Source organism: Ranitomeya variabilis, chromosome 3 (genome assembly GCF_051348905.1).
Source record: "Ranitomeya variabilis isolate aRanVar5 chromosome 3, aRanVar5.hap1, whole genome shotgun sequence".
NCBI classification, from domain to species: Eukaryota; Metazoa; Chordata; class Amphibia; order Anura; family Dendrobatidae; genus Ranitomeya; species Ranitomeya variabilis.
In genome coordinates this window covers 590,447,207-590,469,978 of record NC_135234.1, presented here as the reverse complement: position 1 = coordinate 590,469,978, position 22,772 = coordinate 590,447,207, and the positions used below count along the sequence as shown (strand labels likewise).

Below are 22,772 nucleotides of genomic sequence, written 5' to 3'. Positions count from 1 at the left end.
TTCTTTTGGGGGAGGCGTTTATACCGTTCCACGTTTGGTAAAATTGATGAAGCACTTTTATTCGTCGGGTCAGTACGATTACAGCAATATCTCATTTATATCATTTTTTTATGTTTTGGCGCTTTTATACGATAAAAACTATTTTATAGAAAAAATAATTATTTTGGCATCGCTTTATTCTGAGGACTATAACTTTTTTATTTTCTTGGTTATGATGCTATATGGCGGCTCGTTTTTTGCGGGACAAGATGACGTTTTCAGCGGTACCATGGTTATTTATATCCATCTTTTTGATCGCGTGTTATTTCACTTTTTGTTCGGCGGTATGATAATAAAGCGCTGTTTTTTGGCTCGTTTTTTTTTTTTTTCTTACGGTGTTCACTGAAGGGGTTAACTAGTGGGACAGTTTTATAGGTTGGGTCGTTACGGACGTGGCGATACTAAATATGTGTACTTTTATTGTTTTTTTTCTTTTTTTAGATAAAGAAATGTATTTATAATAATATATTTTTTTTTTTCTTCTTTATTTAGGAATTTTTTTTTTTTTTTTTTTTTTTTTTTTTTTTTAACACATGTGGAATTTTTTTTTTTTACTTTTTAACTTTGTCCCAGGGAGGGACATCACAGATCGCCGATCTGATAGTGTGCACAGCACTCTATCAGATCGGCGCTCTCACTCACATCGCTGCAGGCTGCAGCTTTCATCTGCAGCCTGCTCCGGACCCGGAAGTACTCCCTGCAGGACCCGGGTGCAGCCCCGCGGCCATTTTGGATCCGGGGCCTGCAGGGAGGAGACGCTCGGTACAAGGTGAGTACATTCCCTTGTACCGATCGTCTCAGGGAAGCCCGCAGGGAGCCCCCTCCCTGCGCGATGCTTCCCTGTACCTCCGGTACACTGCGATCATGTTTGATCGCGGTGTGCCAGGGGTTAATGTGCTGGGGGCGGTCCGTGACTGCTCCTGGCACATAGTGCCGGATGTCAGCTGCGATAGGCAGCTGACACCCGGCCGCGATCGGCCGCGCTCCCCCCGTGAGCGCGGCCGATCGGCTATGACGTACTATCCCGTCACTGGGAATTAAGTCCCAGGTCACCTTGACGGGATAGTACGTCATATGGGATTAAGGGGTTAAAATACAGGTGCAGCCATATACAGTCATGGTACCCTTGAAATTGTTCCAGAAAATGAAGTATTTCTCCCAGAAAATTATTGCAATTACACATGTTTGGTTATACACATGTTTTTTTTCCTTTGTGTGTATTGGAACAACACAAAAAAAACAGAGCCAAAAATTCAAATTGGACATCATTTCACACACAACCCCAAAAATGGGCTGGACATAATGATTGGCACCCTCAGCTTAATATTTGGTTGCACACCCTTTGTAAGAAATAACTGCAGTCAGTCACTTCTTACACCTCTCCACTGGAATATTGGACCATTCTTCTTTGGCAAACTGCTCCAGGTCTCTCAAATTTGAAGGCACTTTCTCCCAACAGCAATTTTAAGATCTCTCCATGGGTGTTCAATGGGATTTAGATCCAGACTCCTCTCCAGCGCTTTGTTTCCATCCATTTCAGTTTGAACCCTCACCAAATGTAATTGTAGGTGCTGTGTTCCTTTCTTTGTAGGCCTTATTCCGTTTTTGGTAAACAGTAGAATGATGTGCTTTACCAAAGAGCTCTATGTTGGTCTCGTCTGTCCCCAAGACACTTTCTCAGAAGGCTTTCGGCTTACTCGTGCACATTTCGGCATACTGCAGTCTAGCTTTTTTATGTCTGTCAGCAGTGGGGTCCTCATGGGTCTCCTGCCAAAGAGTTTCATTTCATTCTAATGTCGATGGATAGTTCGCGCTGACACTAATGCATCCTGCGCCTGCAGGAAAGCTTGAATTTCTTTGGAACTTGATTGGGGCTGCTTATCCACCATCCGGGCTATCTTGCATCGCCACCTTTCATCAATTTTTCTCTGCCTCCACAACTAGGGAGATTATGGGTTGTGAAATTCTTTTGAACAGATGCCAACAGTTTTGTCCTGCCCATTTTTAGGGTTTTGTGTTGTTCCAAAACACACAAAGGAAATAAACCTGTGTAGAACAAAACATGTGTGACTGCAATAATTTTCTGGGAGAAATATTACATTTTCTGGAACAATTTCAAGGGTGCCAACACTTTCGGCCATGACTATAATTATTTAATAGAATTTGATCCCTGTTGATGAATGTAATTTTCCCCATCTTTTTTTGTAGTTTTAAATAAGTTTCATATTTTTAGATGTTTACATAAATTGCAATTATTGGGGCTTCTTATAGAATGTGTAGGTTCATCTTAAGTCTATTGCATATTATTGTGCACATTTACTTGCAAGCACTATATATATTCAAGTCTGACACTATTTCGAGTTTTCCAGGATCAAGGAGTATGTTGCTCTTGATATCCTGTAAGAAATTATTTTTTGCTGTTGTGTGGTCTGGATTGTTTTCGTGAAGAACAAAATGACGGTGACCGCTGCTAATAAAATGCTTTAGTTTCTGTTCTCCGTGAAGTGTGCCAACAGTGCCATCTTGTGGCTGCTTCCCTTCTTGCATTACCAGGAGTGAAATAATCTAGAAACCCCCATCTCCTGGCAGCATGCTGCAAATCTTTGCATAGATTGACGGGGATTCATTTGTATGTATATGAGGAAAGCGCTCTTATTTGTAATCGATCACCTTCTGCCCCACTGCATTGTATTACAAGCACATTTACAGCAATGTGCCGTATTTTATTCTTCGGACTGCTCTAAATCATGAGATCAACATTTGCAGAGAACCTGATCAGGATAATTATGTTTTGACGTATTTACAATACCAATTGCATATCTGGGGGAATCATTTCTAATTAAAATATTGGATAAGTACTTGTGATAATCAAACCAGATTTGGGGTTCATCCAAAAAATTGTGCTACTAATATTATAATTTAGGAAGCATACACTATCAGAAAGAAAGCCTTGTTTGTTTCTGACCAATTGACTATGTATGTATGTATAGTTGGATGCAAAAATAGCAGCTAGGGCGGATAAAGAAATAAGTTCAAGTATGTGTGTATGAATAAGGTTGTAGGTCTTCACTGTGGGGCAGCTTGGTGGCTCAGTGGTTAGCACTTGCTGCTCTGGAGTCCTGGGTTCATATCCCACCAAGGACAACATCTGCCAGGAGTCTTTGTTCTCCCTGTGTTTGTGAGGGTTTCCTTTGGGTATTCTGGTTTTCGTGTTCACTTTTTAGACATGCTGATAGGGAATTTAGATTGTGAGCCCCAATGGGAACCGCTTTATACAAACATGTAAAGCGCTATGAAATTAATGGCGCATGTTCAGTCACCCTACCTAATGCCCTGCATTTCCCTCTCTCTGCGTCCTCTGCTCAAATTGGTGGCAGCTATCTTGGGGTATGTGCACACGGTCAGTAATTGGCAGCGTTTTGGATGCTTCACATGTTCGCTGAGTCCAAAGCGCTGCGGCTTTTGAAAGTAGGTGATTCAGCATGTGTTCACTGAACCGTGCAGAATCACCGCATTCAATACATTGTACGGGTGAGATTTATCTTACGGAGACTCACGTCTCTGCAAGATAAATAGACATGCTGCGGTCTGGAAAGACACGTCGCATGTTCGTCTCCACAGGGAAGGCGCAGCTGCACACATAGTGGGCATGGGATTTCTTGAAATCCCATCCACTATGCTGTAACATCTGAACACTGCAGGTTGGATGCTGCAGAGGTACGCAGCGTCCAATCCGCAGCATTTACTGACCGTGTGCGCCTATCGTTATAGAAAGGAGAAATGGAATGCCGATCTGAGCAGAGAAGGCAGTAGGAGGCAAATAGGGGCCGCCAGGGACATATATAGTTATTTTTAGTGCCTTGGAGCAGGGGTACTTTAATATTTAATAGATAATAATATGTAAGAAGCCATGCTTCTTCCTATTCATGACCCAAAACTTCTCATAGATTGTTACTATAGCATGGGATTTTCCATTTAGCCTTGAGTCATGTGGCTTCTAGCTAGCAGTACCACCTCTTCATCAATAAATAAGAAGCTGGGAACCCACAAACAAATGGGGTTCAGTGATATGAGCTGCTGTGACAACACACGTGGGTTCAGTCAGGTGAGCTGCTGTGACATCACACGCGGGATCAGTCAGGTGAGCTGCTGTGACCTCACACGCGGGATCAGTCAGGTGAGCTGCTGTGACATCACACGCGGGATCAGTCAGGTGAGCTGCTGTGACATCACACGAGGGATCAGTCAGGTGAGCTGCTGTGACATCACACGCGGGATCGGTCAGATGAGCTGCTGTGACATCACACGCGGGATCGGTCAGGTGAGCTGCTGTGACATCACACGCGGGATCGGTCAGGTGAGCTGCTGTGACATCACACGCGGGATCGGTCAGGTGAGCTGCTGTGGTGGAGTAAGTTGTGATGTCACAGGAGAGGGTCTTGGTGAATATGAATTTAGCTAGTCTGATATAAAAAGTGGGGCTTCACCAGACCGGTTTTGTGACATTTCAAATGGGTTTCAGAAAGCATTTCATCAGCATGTGCTAAGGCCATTGTGAAGGGAGGGGGATCTGGGCCTGCTGTGAAACTGCCTGCTGTGAATGGTGAATCCTTTATCCACTGTGTATACAGGTGTTGCCTGTCATTGCAATCCTCTGCTGAAAAGACAGGAACTGCAAGTATGCTAGTTTTAGGTTTTTTTTTTATGCAGATTGTGATAAGAAAACATAAAACCACTGCCAAGATTAAAAAAAATAAAAAAATAAATAAAATAAATGTAACACAAAAATCTGATTAAAATCGGTCATTTTCTGACGATGGCTTCCATTTAATTAAAAGCTTGGCAATTGTAAACGGTAGTGACCTGGGACGAAAATCGATTGTTTTACTTTTCTCCTGTCATAAGTACCTAACTGATTTAAAGGGATTGTCCAATGAAAACAACTTGGTATCACCTTTCCCAAAGATAAGTGATAAATTACTGATCGCTGGGCCTATCATATACACTATATGTACACAAGTATTGGAGCAACACTGCGTTACACTTACAGGAACTTTTATGATATACATAGGTATTAATATGGAGTTGGTCTCCACTTTCCAGATGTAATGGCTTCTCCTCTACTGGGAAAGCTTTGGAAAAGATTATTTGGGGTGTCTTTTTGCTCATTCATACAGAAGAGCATTTGTGAGGTCAGACACTGATGTTGGATGAGAACATGTTGCTCACAATCTCTATTCTAGACTCCGTCCAACTACTGGGACCTACATTGATCGGCTGACCGGGGAATTTTTATCCCCAATTGGATTCTTTAAACCCCATTACGTAATGGAGTGACAGGACCTCCGCTCCATTCATTCTCTATGGGACTGAGCACAGCGCATGGCAGCCCAATAGGAAATGGATGGAACAGCAGTCAAGGATTTGCACTGCCGCTTTAATATAAGAGGCTTACAAGTGCCCCTTCTGCTGATGGGTACAGGTCCCAGTGATCAGACCCCTACCGGGGGGAACTTGTTTTCGTCGGAGAACTCCTTTTCAATAGAAATATGCTGTGTCACAGCCGGGACATTATCTGCAATGCTGCCGTATGGAAACCTGTTCCCTATTATGTCGGTGGAGTGATAAGGGATGTACAGGGACGCTGTTTACTGCCGGCTAAGCTGCAGGTTTTCCTCTCGCTTGTTTTTGTCATCTTTATTTAAATATGTAAAGGTGATATTTTGGGTAATGCAGTGAATTAAGTCCTCTTATTTCCCCTGGTAAATGCATGAAGTCTGTCTGTAGTATGCCTGCAAAAAAAAATCTAATCTCACCAGATGTGGTTAATTTCATGAATCATTCATATGTAGTAAACTTTATTACTGCTCATGCGACGCCGCTGATCGTTCAATGATTTATTCAAGAAAGAGAAGTTAGATGGAGAAATGTGCTATTGACTAGTAGAAAGGTTCTTTGGTCTTCCTAGGCCGGAGGAAGTTTCACGTCCGGATAAAAAGGAAAATGGAGGTAAAATGTGCTTCTCTGTGAGAAGGCTGTGTATGCCGCACGTGGCGTTTCCTGATTGATTGGATGGAGCGCTAAGTGCTCACTCTTGCAGGTTCTTTTAAATAATGTATGAAACTTTTATTGGCTCAGTTAAATTTTGAGAAACCTGTGAAGCAAGTAAAACTTTTATTCCTAGGAGTTAATTGAGTCTTGCTCCACAGGCAGTGGTCATCTCAGGTTCTTTACTCAGGCTGGTGTTTTATGTCGATCATAACTTCTTGGAAAGTCAGACTTTATGGATCTCTAAATACAATATTGCTAACGCAGGGTTGATTAAAGTGGGCAGTCGCTGGGGACTGCTTAATCTTTCAGGCTCCTGTGCTTGCCAGCCACAGATAAATGTTAAATTATAATACCATTGTGTCCCATTGCCTCAGATCTAATAATGCTAATAATGAAAGCTTTAGCTATAACTTCTGCTGATGTCAGAAATAGGAGGAAAACCATCACTCATTATGTCAAATCACTCTGGCGGTATATTAGTCTCAAATATTTCTGTTAGTTCTTACAAATAATTGAATGCCTTTTATTACATAGACACAAGTAATTCATAGATCATACATTAATTAGATTAATAGAAAGAAGCTAAACAAAACCCCAAAACCTATTGCATATACACAAATACAGACAAATGTATTGAGCAGCTGAGTCTGGTGGTTTTCTTAGAATCTACGGCACCAACTGGTAAATTGACATGTGGTAATATAATTTATACCCAAAACCGTGATTAACCTGGTTAGTCATATTGGACTGCTATTATATTGAATGCTACTGTATATGTTGATTTATGTGATTGTTATTCTGTAACGTCTTTAATTGTCTGCTCAAGTCCCCTCTAAAATGTAAAGTGCTACAGAATATGCTGGCGCTAAAGAAATAAAATTATTATTATAGTAATTACTATTGGGGCTTGCAATCTACTTTCCCCATCAGTGCATCTTTTGTGTTGTGGAATGAAACCCGGAGTACCAGAAGAAACCCACACAAACATGTGGAGAACACACAAACACCTTGGAGATGTTGTCCTTGGCGGATTTTTAACTCAGGACCCCAGCGCTGCAAAGCAACAGTGCTAACTACTGAGCCACCATGCTGCCTACAGTATGGTGGGGAGCCTGGATTGTTGGCCCCAAACGTGCAATCTGGTGTAATATCAGCTTATTTCTTGATCACCAAAGATGAGACTGATACTAATGTGATTACCTACTGAGCTGGGGGCAGAACCTCACGTGAGAGTAAGGACAGGTTTGTCCATTCCCCCCGTTACAGTATGGACCCGGTTATGTGGAGAGAACTCCTTGCAAGATCATGCACGCTCAAGGCACATGTTAATATCGCTTGGCATATGATAATTTATTTTCTTCTCCTTTGGGACGTGGAATGATCTTGCAGTTCACAGACGCTGGATTAGGTTGTTGGTTTCATGTCACCACTCTTTTAATACACTATTACTATTATTATTTATGTTCTTTTTAGATGATGATGGTCTATTAAGAGCATAATCCTTTGTGTGTGTTCCACCCCACTCAATCTTCCATAGGACTATTACTGCTTATTGCTTGTCTCACGGGATCTGATTTCATTTTATCAATCTTTGCAGATAATGGGCTGGCCACAAATGTTCATTCTTAGATGTCTATCGTTTGCTGTCTGCTTTCTACCAGACTGACTTTCCGTACTGTATGAAACCGCATGTATACAGCCGGCGTCTAATATTACCACACATTAGCTCCAGTTGACCAGGAGCGTTATTACCTGCTTGCTTAATTAGATAAAAATATGCTATTAGCTTGTCGGCTTTTTACAGCAAACATCATGTTGCTATATTTTTAGTTCAGAGAGAAATAATTGGATTTGGCATGTTACAAGTCTAGGCCTTTCATTAGGGAAGAAGGGAAATCTGTGTTTTTGCCGGTTGTTCAAGTAAACAAGCGTTCTCAGGGGCCGCTCTCCTCTTCAGGCTCTCACTTGTGGGCTTCGGGGACACGAGGGAGCTGATTAGAAAGCTCCAGTTGTTTCTTCTCTCCCAGGCACAGTGCAGGTGCGGGCAGGGGCATACATACAGACCTCTGTTCTCCCACCGCCAGCCCTTTCAATCAGTGTAGAAAGAGCATGGCACATAAATCACATGGCTAGTTAGTGCACCGCACAGGGAAGAGGTTATTGCATCTTTTATTTTACCAAGAAGCGAAGATGATTACCATAGAGAGTTTTTCCTACTCCTTTTCCAATCCAGTAATTATTGCTTCATTAATAGACCTTTTTGTAGATAATTATACATTATTTGGAGGGAAATTATACATGTAGAGCAAATCTAACAAGGTGTTTTTTGTGTGTGAGCTTTTAGTTTATTTTAATTAAAGATGAGCAGTGAAATCACTAAATGCTTCGTATTCTGAGCTCTTTTCTTTGCTTTCCATATTCTGCAGTTCTCCGGTGGGGACTCTGATTTCTGGGCCATCTAAGCGGCTTCTTATGTCATCTTGTATCTCCCTCAGTATTGCTGCAGCCTCTTCAGTGGCCAGTGTCAATTCTCTGTCAAATATTGCTCGGGAATAAATAACATTAAAATATAACTTTTATTCAATATATGAAAATAAACGAGCAAACAATGATAAATATATATTTATGGCTTACAATAGTTTCTATCTCTGATTTTGCTCTCCAAATGGCTTTAACCTAAAGGAGCACCACCCTCCATTCTGTTAGGGCCATCAAATGCCTCTGACGAAACGGGGCTCGTGTCTGAAAACCAACGGAATGCAACGTGATTCCAGGGGCGGTGATGAGCATGAGTAACCCGATCACATAGTTCAAAAAGAGCGGTAAAAATAGCGGTAAAGATAGTTAATACATCACCCTAGAGTTGCGGTATTTTGGCAGGTGCAGCGTCTCGGTGTCCGCCCCACCTTGGCACCTGCCAAAATACCGCAACTCTAGGGTGATGTATTAACTATCTTTACCGCTATTTTTACCGCTCTTTTCCTGTGCACTTTGTAGCATCCTGGTATATGCTAATGTGACTACACTTGTTGAGACACTAGAACTCTAGGGTAATGGATTAATTTTCTTTACCGCTGTTTCCTTGTGCACTAAGTTGTAGTTGAGCATATGCCAGTGTGGCAGCACTAAGTATCAGATATCAGTGGTAATGGTATTATCAGTAATGGTATTTAGTTTCTGATATGGTGTCTGCTTTAATGGATTTTTTCACTATACAGGTTCGAGTTCCCCTATGAAGTTTTGTAAATTTTGATCCAAATGATGTATAATTTCAACCAATATAATGTTTTATATGGGTCAGCAGGCGGCCTATCGGTGTTCTATGTGTATTAGTTGTTTTTAATCACTGTTGGGTGACTGTGTTGTCACCATTGCCCTCCCATCTTGCACTGTTAATAAAGCAATTTTACGTAAAAGACATAAAAGTTATCTATTTGGATTTATTTCCTCCCCCTCATTCATCATCAAGGAACGGTCTACCCACTGTCCGGGCATTATTCTGCAGTAGGAGGAACCCATGGCCCTCTGCACCAACTGACCCTTACCAGCAGTCGAGGTACTGTTAACAGTCCCATGGTCATCAATGTATGTGCCTCCCCAGATCTTCACCCCAAGCCAATCATCCTAGATGATCTAGCACAACTTCCACCATGACCTCTTCAGACACTTTCATTTCTGTCATACATGCTCGGTGTAAATCTGTTTTCACCTATGAAGGGAGCAGGGAGCCTATGGAAGTTCTGGTGCTCCTTGATCAAAATTAATTTCCTTTCTAACTAGACCTTTTTATTGTGAATGTCACCTTCATAATGTACAGCAGGAAAGTTGTCCTATCAGATTTACCATTGTGCTTGTAACCAACCAAGTTACCCAGAATTGCTCTGGCTGGTAATTAGTTCTCGCCTATACGTGACGGTTATATGTACTGACTATCAGTTCTCAACCTACTTTGCGCATTTAGTTCCACTTGGGCTGTGAGACAAGACATTAGTAGAATTGGTCAAATTTATTTTTGCTTTTTTTGGGAAGATATTCATGACCAATTAGCAGCATTAGCTGTAAAGCATCTGTCTCTGCCTTAGGTGCTAAATGGTTTCCATTCTTCACTGAGTAGCATTTAAAGTGTTAATTTGCTAATGAAAATGTAAACGGCAAATGTTACACATTTTCTTGATCTGTTCTTCCTTGTTTTCATTAATCTGGTCTTCCTTTTTGAATAGCCTGGATTATTTTAAACTTATTTATGGTAATAATAACAAATATGGTTTCTATAAATGGCTGTGATGTGATCCACATAATATGTATCCGGTACACCAAAGAGGAACACTTACAGCACCAAAATTCAGCTTAATAATTTACCTTCAAAAACAGATTGAAATGTCCACGCACAGATAGTAAATGGTAGTGAGGCAGAAGTCAAGATGAGTGTATATATAGGAGTATACATTGTAGCGTGGCTAAAGGTTGTATAGTCGACGGGAGGTATGTGTCACAGAGAAGGCTTGTCGCTGTGATGTAACCCGGAGTGTTTTCTTTAATGCACATAAAGCAATAAGTAATTGTTTAGTATACTTGGGTCCGGGTTACGGGTAGCTATGAGAGATGGGAGGGTCTGGCTACCCATATACCTCACCCCTGGGTAAGGGGCATAACCATGCCTATCTATGTATGTTTCAGGACCTGTGGTGATGTCATAACCACATGTCTAATCATGTGATGGGTTCGTGGGTGTGGTTAGATCCATAAAAGACAGGCTAATGCTTAACACAGGAGGTGTGTGTGTGGAGGAGAAAGCCTCCACAGTGTGTTAAGGCTCCAGGACTGAGCCTGAAGGACTGGACATTTGTATTTTCCTTTCCTGAGCTAAAGGCTATTTGTTTTCTGTTCTTACTATGTGGTTTATGGAGCAATAAACCTGTGAACTTTTAATGGAATGTGTCTCCAGAGTGTCATCCGCCGCACCTGAGCGAGTACAAACCCTTACAATTGGTGTTTCGAATGCGGGCAGAGATCCAAGGAGCACATGTTGCAGCGCTGACTGGTCTGAGCCAGAAGAGTGGACGGTCTTGACAACCGTGAGTAAATACTGACCGGGGTCAGTCAGAACTGCTGTTTGTGGGATACCTCTGAGGAGAAGAGGGTTCCAGGAACCTGTGTGGCCGACACCAACAGGTAACGGACAGGAGTCCGTGTGCTATTGACCGGGGTCAGTGAGAAACTGTGTTTGGGCTATAAAGCCGGGTATGTAACAAACAGGAGTCTGTGTGATACTCACCGGGGTCAGTGAGAGACTGTGGTTTTTAAAGCACGTGTGCAGGTGCTTGCTGTGGACCAGCAAGTCCATGAATTATTATTTTTTTTCTTCTCTGATCAACTTGCTGTGGCTTGGCGGGGCCACGAAGACTGAAGGCATCTGGCGGTAAGTCTGCGGGGTTACGAAGTTTGCTGTGGATCGGTGGGTCCACGAAGTCTGTGGTGGTTACGTGCAGTGCAGTTGCAGCAAGAGGTTCTGCAGCAGCTGGAGTTGCAGCAGCAGCAGCGGCTTGTGATCGGCAGCCGGAGGTGCCGGTGGTTTGTGACTACAATAAGAGCTGTGGCAGTACCAGCAAGGAGCTGGTGAGGTATTGTAAAAGGACAGTGTGAACCAGGTCACACAAACTCTTAAGGATCAACGGCCTAGAAAAGACCTAAGTGTACTGTGGTACTGTTGGGGCCTGTGAGTGCCGTGGGGGAGTCTATGGGGTATACCCAGAGTGGGGTGGAGTCCCAAAACGGAGCGGTGACCCCAAATAATTATGGTTGGCCAAAAAGGGGCTGCGTCTCAAAAGGGGGTAGTTGCCCAAAAGGGGGTGGAGTCCCTAAAAGGGGTGGTGGCCCTAAAGGAGAAAATGGTACACAAGGGGGCGGTAACCCAAAAGGGAGTGGAGTCCAAAAAGGGGGCGGCAACCCAAATAGGGGTGGTGGCCCAAAAAGGGGCGGCGGCGAATTCGCTGTTGAACTGTTGCCGGGTTCAGTGTTCGAACAGCGCATGTCCCGAATATTGTACTGACTTTCCATCTGACAAGATGTCACAGAGCTGTTCTGTAGAAGTCAATGGAGTGTGTGTGACTGGACTTCTGGACTCAGGGAGCCCGGTGAGCGCCACACTCCCTGTCTATCTGATTCCCAGAATGAAGATGGAAGCCCACTGCGTTAATGGGGTCGCTAGGGATTATCCGGTGTCCAGGGTAATCATGGAGACTCCCACTATTATTGCCAGTCATGATGTACCTGTAGTCTCAGACTTGCCATTCCCTGTTGTAATAGGCCAGGACTTTGAAAGGTTTTGGGACTTGTGGGAGGAAAGGGGAGTGTCTGAGTGCTCAGAACGGAGTCAGAATGACCCTAAGGGAGCCCCACCACAACAGGCGGCTGTAGTGATTCCGAGTGGTGTGATGTATGAAAAGGAGATAGCGACACCTGAGGTCGATAGTCCAGAGTTCCGGGTGACTGGAAGAAAGTATGGGTCTGACACCTGTTTAAGTGGGGACTTGCTGTTCCAGGATGACAGCGTGAGAGGAGGTGACTCCTATTCAGACTGTGACTCGAGCGCAAAGGGAAAAGAGTGCAGTAAGGAGGAGCCGAGTAAAAATCACAGATCTTCATCTCGTCGCGGGGGCCGCAGAAAGGCGGGACAGGTTACACCCTCTGAGAAGAGAGATGATGAGGAAGAGACAGGGTCAGGTACAGACCAGGTTACTGTCCTTGATAAGGAGGTCACTTTACCTCTGACAAATCCCAGCACAGAGGTAGGGCTGGAATTAAAACAGACCTGTGGTAATCCCATATCTGCAATGCCCGGAAAGGGTGAAGTGGCTCAGTATGAAGGCTCCAGAGTACCTGATGCTGAAGAGATGGAGATCTCTGAAGTTACTAAAAGTCAAGAGGTACCTAAGAGCGAACAGACAGAGAGCCCCATAGAGGCGGATGCAGGAACAGGTGGAACTCTGAAGAGGCAAATTATAGGTGGGCAAGAGAGCCCATCTGAAAATCTAATTAGAGAATTGGTGGTGCGACATTTGCTGGCCAAAAGAGAGCAGGACCATGAGATAGAGCTGCTTAAAGAGATAGTCGAGCAAGAAAGGGTCCTGAGACTGGCGATTGAGCACAGAGTGGATGAGCTGGAGAAGGAAGTCTCTGAGCTCAGAGGTCACCTATTAACTATGAATAAGGCCATATGGAAAGATGTGGAGGTGCTCAGAGAGGCCCAAGAGAAGCATCAGCAGGAGCTTCTTCAGAGAGAGGATGAGCGTTGCTGCCTGGCAGAGGAGCAAGATAAAGTGCTCCGAGAGCTCAAGATAAAGGTGACTAATCCCTAACTCCAGAAAGTCACGGATGACCATGACACTGAACTTTTGCCCTCTCCCGATCTTAACGCAATGAAAGAGAGTGAGCTGGAGAGGCTGATCAAAGAAGGGGCCTCTATGGAGGAAGAAATCCAGCAAGGAAAGAGCCACGCAGATGGCCGAACAAAGGACGTTGAGGTCTTGGAAAACTGTGCTGACCCTAAGGACGAGGAGGTCCAACAATATGGCCAAGAGGGTGAGACTTCAGTTTTCAAATGTGTAATAGACGTACCCGAAGACATGCAAGATGTGTGTTCCAGTGAGGAGGTGCATGAGGCTTTTAAAAAGGCGGTCAAAGCGTATAGGGTGCACTGGGCGCCTGAGACTCATCAACTGATCATACTTTCGACTAGGGAAGTCACGTTGAAGCGGGTGGCTGTCCTGAGAGAGATGCATCTACAATGCCTCCGCACAAAACAAATGATTACGTTGAAGAATGTGGAAGCCGCTCGACGTCTGGCGCTAGCGAGAGAAGCTCAAAATCGGCTCGGCTTGGTGGAAGACATCATTCTGGTACCCAGAAATTTGGTGGGAAAAGTTATCGGGAGGCTTGGGCGAGTGATGCAGGATATTGTAAATAGATCCGGTGTGAAGAGACTGAGGGTTCTGGGTGATGACAAGGCCCAGGTCGTGGGTGGAGATGGGATGGTTCCATTCCTTGTTGTCGGATCCATGGAGAGTCTTGAAAATATCCGGATGCTCCTGGGGTATCGCATGGGTTACCTAATAGAAGTTGAGCAGCTAAGACGTGAGAGGGAGCAGGTCAATATAGAGCTGCGGGAATTGGCAAACTGATTGCCACCACCTTCAGCTTGTGGTATACAGAGACAAAGAGGTTCTCTAAAGACGCGAAGTCCTCAAGCTAACAGAGGATATAGAGATAAAGGGAAGAACTGCTCTCCGAAGAAAGACAATGGGAGAGATCACCAACAGAGGGAGAACCGAAGGTGGCCAGAGGGAAGAGCTAGAAATAGTGACTCCTCAGTTAGCTCAGGGCTCAGTGACCTAAGCGGGAGATCCTGTAGCAGGCGAGATGACAAGGGGTCATCTTTATCAAAGTATGTGACGGAAATGGATGACGAATGCCGACGAAAGGATTCAATAACAGGCCCTGACTTAGACAGACGGTTTGACTGTCAGGGACGACTGAGAGGGGTCTCTAGTCGGTTTAGGACAAGTGCCAAGCCCCATGGCTTTAGGCAGAGGGGGGAGGTATGTAGCGTGGCTAAAGGTTGTATAGTCGACAGGAGGTATGTGTCACAGAGAAGGCTTGTCGCTGTGATGTAACCCGGAGTGTTTTCTTTAATGCACATAAAGCAATAAGGAATTGTTTAGTATACTTGGGTCCGGGTTACGGGTAGCTATGAGAGATGGGAAGGTCTGGCTACCCATATACTTCACCCCTAGGTAAGGGGCATAACCATGCCTATCTATGTATGTTTCAGGACCTGTGGTGATGTCATAACCACATGTCTAATCATGTGATGGGTTCGTGGGTGTGGTTAGATCCATAAAAGACAGGCTAATGCTTAACACAGGAGGTGTGTGTGTGGAGGAGAAAGCCTCCACAGTGTGTTAAGGCTCCAGGACTGAGCCTGAAGGACTGGACATTTGTATTTTCCTTTCCTGAGCTAAAGGCTATTTGTTTTCTGTTCTTACTATGTGGTTTATGGAGCAATAAACCTGTGAACTTTTAATGGAACGTGTCTCCTGAGTGTCACCCGCCGCACCTGAGCGAGTACAAACCCTTACAACATAAAGTGCAATATTTAAATGCAAGTATGATGATCAGTGAAAAACATCACTAAGGTAAAAAAACGAAAAAGAGAAAGTATTAGAAATGACCGTAATATCCTCAAGTCTTCATTAAAGGGTCACCAAAGAATACATGTATTAAACAATTGATAACACTAAGGCATCACGAGACACACCATCCCCGAAAATCTGAACTTTGTGGTTGTAAATCGGTATTGAAGATCTTTATGGTAAAAGTGATGGGGGGGGGGGGAAGAGAATGTTGCAGAAGTAAATGTAAAGTGTGAAACCGTATTAAAGACTATTTTGCATATAATTTGCAATTCATCACAATATTATAATGGAAACTACAACTGTTTGGCATCTTTTACCTTCACACTTCATGTGTGTAGTGTTGAGCCGTATCTCCCACCATCTGAAATACATGGAATTTGTTAATCATGCACCAGAAAAGGTCTATACAGTACATCAGCTAGTGACACTGGCATGGTTGTTAAGAGAGCTATCTGGGACTTAAAAATTGATGACCTATCCATTACATAGGTCTTGAATATGAGATTTCTGGGCGTCCGACACCTGGCACCCCCCGCCACATCAGCCAAAACGTGATTAAGCGAGCGTATATAAGCAATGTACGGGTTGTGACACAGCAACCCTGCACATTGATTAGTGGCCTCTGCGGGAGTACTGCACTTTCTCTCACATTCCAGTAATTGTACTGCCATAATTGGGGGTGCGGTGTTCCTTCGGGAACATTGCTTATGTCTGGCCGCCACTGGAGCAGATTTCAGCTGATCCACAAGGCTGCCGAGTGTTTAACCACCACCAATATGCTATTGATGACCTATCCTACCCATAAGTAATCAGCTGCCAGAGATGACATGTCACTAAGTCAAAAGTGGCCAGTGTATTATCGGATCGTAGGCGCGGCTGGCGCCATCTTGGAGGAGTCAATTTTTTTTCCCCCTAGCAAGATGGCGCCTGCACAGTAGTATCTATTGCATCACCGATAGCTACTACTGCGCTGGCACGTCCGGCGCCATTTTGAGACAGGTTGTTTTTTTTTTTTTTTAATGAATTTATTTATTCAAGCAATTTAAACAATTAAATGCACACTTACACGTGATCATGCTGCAGCGCAGGCGCCGACGCTTGCCTGCTGAAGGTGATTTTTTTTTTTTTAGTATATATAATATTCATTATGTAAAATAAGGAGCAGGTCAGTGAAGGACCTGTCAGAAGCCATACAGATAAATAGCAATAGAGCACCACATAAAGACCCCCACAGGCCACCCTAGGGTACGATCATATCTGAAAGTAAAGATTGAACAACAACCACAAGATGGATTCCATCAACCAAGGTATTATTTTAATCAGTAGAGCGGCACCGACCTGACACTGTGTGTATGTTACTCAGCACAATCTTGCTCACAGGTTCCCTTTAAGGAGACGTGGCTCACAAGGCAATAATACAGAGCAGCCTAAATACATACCCCAAAGAATACTGTGAGCCAAGTCCGCTTGTATATATCATAAAAAAATTAATACTAAATAAAAAGGATCATATCCCTGGGTCCATAGGCTGGATTAGGGAATCTGCCAGTAGGATCCTTCTTCCTAAGCCGCCTACATGGACATGTAGGTCATATGGAGCTGAATAAAATTATACCGCGCTATATCCACAATCCGATGTCTTATTCCAGAGAAATCCATATTTTTCTTATATGTAAATGAGCTCTTCTAGGCTATGGGGAAGATTTTATCTGGAAGATAATTCTGCCTCCAGAGCTTTTTTACAAACTTTGTATCTCCCCCACCTCACTGTAGATTGTAAGCTCTCACGAGCAGGGTCGTCTTATTTTGCTTTAATTATTGTATTGTTAAAGTTGTTACTTATGACCTGCATTTGAAACTGTTAAACTGTATAGCGCTGCGGAATATGTTGGCACTATATAAATAAATATTATTATTAAAGATTATTAAGAAGGGGAGTTACCAGTGTGATGTGTAGTGGCCGCTTTCTGATCTCACTGCAGAGATGCTGTGTGAGATGCTGTGAGAGCTGTGTGTGATTATACCTGACACAGATTCCTCTCATCTTTCATATCACAGGCTGACATGGTTGGAAAATTGTTGCAATACAGCAGAGCTCAAAAGCTGCAAAAAGTTCATATCTCCCCTTCTGTATTGGTTACTTGTCTCACACTGGTAATTCCCCCGTCATGTAAAATAAGCTCTGGAAGCAGAATTACAAGTGCTTCTCACAAAATTAGAATATCATAAAAAAAAGTTAGTTTATTTCAGTTCTTCAATACAAAAAGTGAAACTCCTATATTATATAGAGTCATTACAAACAGAGTGTTCTATTTTAAGTATTGGAGCTCTTTTTGCACCGTTTACTGCATCAATGTGGCATGGCATGGAGGCAATCAGCCAGTGGCACTGCTGAGGTGTTATGGAAGCCCAGGTTGCTTTGATAGCAGTCTTCAGCTCATCTGCATTATTGGGTCTGGTGTCTCTCATCTTCCTCTTGAGAATACCCCATAGGTTCTCTATGTGGTTAAGGTCAGGCGAGTTTGCTAGCCAATCAAGCACAGTGATACTGTTTTTAAATCAGGTATTTGTACTTTTGGCTTTGTGGACAGGTGCCAAGTCCTGCTGGAGAATGAAATTTCCATCTCTAAAAAGCTTGTCGGCAGAGGGAAGCATGAAGTGTTCTAAAATTTCTTGGCAGATGACTGAGCTGACTTTGGTCTTGACAAAACAGTGGAGCCACACCAGCAGATAACATGGCTCCCCAAACCATCACTGATTGTGAAAACTTCACACTAGACCTCAAGCAGCTTGGATTGTGTGACTCTCCACTCTTCCTCCAGATGATATGGTGATATGATACGTCTGTCTGTGGTGGCTCTTGAGGCAATGACTTCAGCAGCAGTCCACTCCTTGTGAATCTCCCCCCAATCTTTGAATGGCCTTAAAGGGAACCTGTCACTCCCCCTGGCGTTTTTAACTAAAAGAGCCACCTTGTGCAGCACTAATGCTGCATTCTGTCAAGGTGGCTCTTTTATTTGGGGTCCCTTCCAACGCTGAAACATTTTTTATAATTTGCCCGCTGTACCTGTAGTCTGTCCGGGGGGCATGTCTTTTCTCCCCGGACACAAATGCCTCCCAGCCATCACTCATTTCCTCTGTGCGCCGGGTGCCGCCTCTGCATTTATTTATGTCCCCTACCTGCGCTGTAAGTGGTTTTTTTTTGTTTTTTTCGGGCATGCGCAGTTTGCACTGCCCTTCGACTCCCATCACATGATGGGAACTTACAATGCAGGCGCCGGGGACATTAATGAAGGAAAAGGAGGCGGCGCACGGAGGAAATGAGTGATGGCTGGGAGGTGTTTGTGTCCGGGGGGAAAAAGACATGCCCCCTTGACAGACTACAGGTACAGCGGGCAAATTATAAAAACAAATATTTCAGCGTTGGAAGGGACCCCAAATAAAAGAGCCACCTTGACAGAATGCAGCATCAGTGCTGCACAACGTGGCTCTGTTAGTTAAAAACGCCGGGGGGGGGGGGGGGGGGGTGTGACAGGTTCCCTTTAACAATTCTTTCAAGGCTGTGGTTATCCTGGTTGCTTGTGCACCTTTTTCAAATACACATTTTCCTTCGACTCCTCTTTCTATTAATATGCTTGGATACAGCACTCTGTGAACAGCCAGTTTCTTTAGCAATGACTTTTTGTGGCTTACCCTCCTTGTGGAGTGTGTCAATGACTGCCTTCCGGATATCTGTCAAGTCAGCAGTCTTCCCCATGATTGTGGAGCCTACTGAAATAGACTAAGGGACCTTTTTTAAACTTTTTTGTTAATTACTCTAATTTACTGAGATAATGCCCTTTGGGTTTTCATTGGCTGTAAGCCATAATCATCAACATAAACAGAACTAAACACATGAAATAGATCACTCTGTAATGGCTCTATATAATATGAGTTTCACTTTTTGTATTGAAGAACTGAAATAAATTACGATAACTTTTTGATTATATTCTAATTTTGTGAGAAGCACCTGTATCTTCCAGATAACATCCTCCCCACAGCCTGGATGAGCTCATTTACATGAGAAAAACATGGACTTCTCTGGAATAACACATTAGATCACATGTCATTGGGCTTCCTATGACCTACCTGCCTATATAGACTGCTTAGGAGGGTGAATACTACTAACAGATTCCCTTTAAACAAAAAAACAAAAAAAATGAATAAAAAAGGAAATAAAACTGAATGATCAGAAAAATAGCAAATACTGACCACTTTTGAACTGGTGGCAGGTCCTATTTAGGTCCCATACAATTTTCTTTGGCACAGCATGTGACTTTTGTTTGCTTTTTAAATAACTATTTTACGCATGCAGAGAAGAATATGCAACTCAAGATGCCCTGTTTTGTGTAGATTTTCAACATAGTCGAATCTAGCAATTTTTATTTGTTACTAATTTATATTGTACCATAAATTCCCCAGCGCTTTACTGACATCGCTGTCCCCATTGGGGCCACAGTCTAAATTCCCTATCCGTTTGTCTTTGGAGTGTGGGAGATCCCGGAGGAAACCCACACAAACAGGGGAAGAACATGGAAACTCCTAGAGGTTGTCCTTGGTGGAGTTTGTGCCCAGGGCCCCAGCGCTGCTAGGTTGCTATGCCCTCGTGCTACCGAGCAGCATGACAATTTTCCCACAATCCAGATACATGCAGGTTTACTAAAAAGCTTCCTGGTCATTTTTTTTTTCTGTAGGAGTTGAAACAAAAGTAGAAAAGTACAAAGAGCTGAGAGCCAAAAGGTTTCACGACTTCAGACCTTACTTTGTAATAGTCCTGTTTTATAAAGCCTGCCTGTGAACTGTAATCTAGGTTTAGGGCCGCTGAATTGCAGCTCATCCCAAGATTTTATTACATCTTAACACCAAACTGAGGTTATTGTCTTCTTTTTCTTTACTGCTTGTGTAAAAAACCTAATGATACATTTGAGGCCCTGAGATGATGGGTTGTAGTGAGGTGTGGTGTATTTCATTACTAGGTGTTGACAGTTGTTTGCACGTTTTCTTCTTTGTCATAGGCTTGAAATCTGATCTTAGTACATTGTGCTCTGAAATGAGACTTTTGTTGCTGTCACGTCTCTGCACAGTATGTGATGCTATATAACGATAGCCAAGATTTTTCTTTCTTCAATACTGTAATGAATTCTCTTTCGGTGAGCAAAAATTCATTCAAGATCTTAAAAATATCCAGTATCTAAAAGTGTTGCTTGCATGTTGGGTATTTATTGTAAACTTTTGTAACTAAAGTTTAGTAGCAGTCTCTAATGGTATCTGAGGTGGTCTAAGACACAGCTCCATCTGTTCATTGGTTTAGGTTGCTGGTATTGCCACTGTTGGGTCCACGTGTTTGATGCAGGCTCAGGAGCTGAGCCTGCACCATACCTGTAAGATGCTGGCTGTTAATCAAAAAGACAGAAGCATAAAAACTAATAATCACCTGGTCATTAAGAGGTTAAGGGCAAAGAGCCTGAGTCATAAAAATAAACTTTAAAAAGGTTTTTGCCACTGCACTTTGGGACACTTTCAAAGTTTGCCCAATTTTTCGGACTGACTGACCTTCATTTCTTAAAGTAATAATGGCCACTTGTTTTTCTTTACTTAGCTGCTTTTTTGTTGCCATAATACAAATTCTAACAGTCTATTCAGTAGGACTATCAGCTGTGTATCCACCAGACTTCTGCACAACACAACTGATGGTCCCAACCCCATTTATAAGGCAAGAAACCTCACTTATTAAACCTGACAGGGCACACCTGTGAATTGAAAACTAATCCCGGTGATTACCTCTTGTTGCTCATCAAGAGAATGCCAAGAGTGTGCAAAGCAGTCATCAAAGCAAAGGGTGGCTACTTTGAAGAACCTAGAATATAAGACATAATTTCAGTTGTTTCACACTTTTTTGTTAAGTATATAATTCAACATGAGTTAATTCATAGCTTTGATGCCTTCAGTGTGAATGTACAGTTTTCATAGTCATGAAAATACAGAAAAATCTTTAAATGAGAAGGTGTGTCCAAACTTTTGCTCTGTACTATCTATATCTCTATCTATCTATCTATCTATCTATCTATCTATCTATCTATCTATCTATCTATCTATCTATCTATCTGTCTGTCTATCTATCTATCTATCTATCTATCTATCTCTAGATAGATAGATATAGATATATTCATTTACTTCCATTTAATAAATGTATTTAAGGGATTGCTGATCTGGAGGCTTATTGCCCACCAGAGCCCTGTATTTGATATGCCACATTCTTCATGAAGGTGGGAAGAAGGACTTGAGCTGCACCCCGGTAAGCAGGGAATACTCCTCCTTCCACTATATGTGATAGCCTTGGTGTTTTTAGTTACACTCTCTCTGTTTTTTTATTTTTTTATTTTTATTTTTACATATTCCAGCCTGGGTCATTGAAAGCTGAGCATGCGGTTCAATACCTTCCTATAATTTGGGCAGAAATATGTGAAGGATTTGAGCTCCAGCTCTTCTATTCTAGCTACAACATATCATTGCTTGTTGCATATGTTCTTGGCAGCGAACCAGTTAAAAAACTCCTGTATGGATTTTGAAATTAGTACTTATACTCTTTTTTAATATATATATATTTTTTTTTTACTAAGAAAACCTTCTAATAAAGTATTCTTTACATTTTTTCCAACAGGCATCTTTCTGAAGAGGGATTTGACGCTTGTAAAGGGTCCTTAGATAAACTGACTAGAAGTGCAATTATCCTCATTGCTCTCAATGTAAGTATCTCTTTTAATTTGCTTTTAGCAGCGCAGAGCTATTACCACTGTAATATTTTTTTGTACTCTTCATTCTGTTCTAAAATAAATGGATGCAGTGATGCAATATTTTGGCAGTATGTGTTTTTGTGCGTTCCTATTGTGTGTCTGCATATATGTCAGTTATCAATAAGGTAGAATTACCTGTTTTCCTTCCATCAAAAACCTGTAATAATAATAATCTTTATTTTTATATTTTACCCTGTAATGTATGGCCTAGTTTCAGTGGGCATTTTTACACTAAGGGTACTGTCTCACAGTGGCACTTTTGTCGCTACGACGGTACGATCCGTGACGTTCCAGCGATATCCATACGATATCGCTGTCTCTGACACGCAGCAGCGATCAGGGACCCTGCTGAGAATCGTACGTCGTAGCAGATCGTTTGGAACTTTCTTTCGTCGCTGGATCTCCCGCTGTCATCGTTGGATCGGTGTTTGTGACATCGATCCAACGATGCGTTTGCTTGTAACCAGGGTAAACATCGGGTTACTAAGCGCAGGGCCGCGCTTAGTAACCCGATGTTTACCCTGGTTACCATCGTAAAAGTAAAAAAAAAACCAAACAGTACATACTCACATTCCGGTGTCCGTCAGGGTCCCTTGCCGTCTGCTTCCCGCTCTGACTGACTGCCGGCCGGAAAGTAAGCAGACCACAGCGGTGA

The 22,772-nt window shown here is 42.9% G+C and overlaps 1 protein-coding gene across 1 annotated transcript in view; it reads left to right on the top strand.

Moving 5' to 3' along the window:
* TDRD3 (tudor domain containing 3) overlaps positions 1-22,772 on the top strand; it is a 414,934-nt gene that overhangs the window by 83,653 nt on the left and 308,509 nt on the right. Inside the window, exon 2 of the mRNA XM_077297273.1 lies at positions 21,985-22,069. Within this exon, the coding sequence (XP_077153388.1) occupies positions 21,985-22,069 (85 nt within the window). The remainder of the gene's footprint in view (positions 1-21,984; positions 22,070-22,772) is intronic.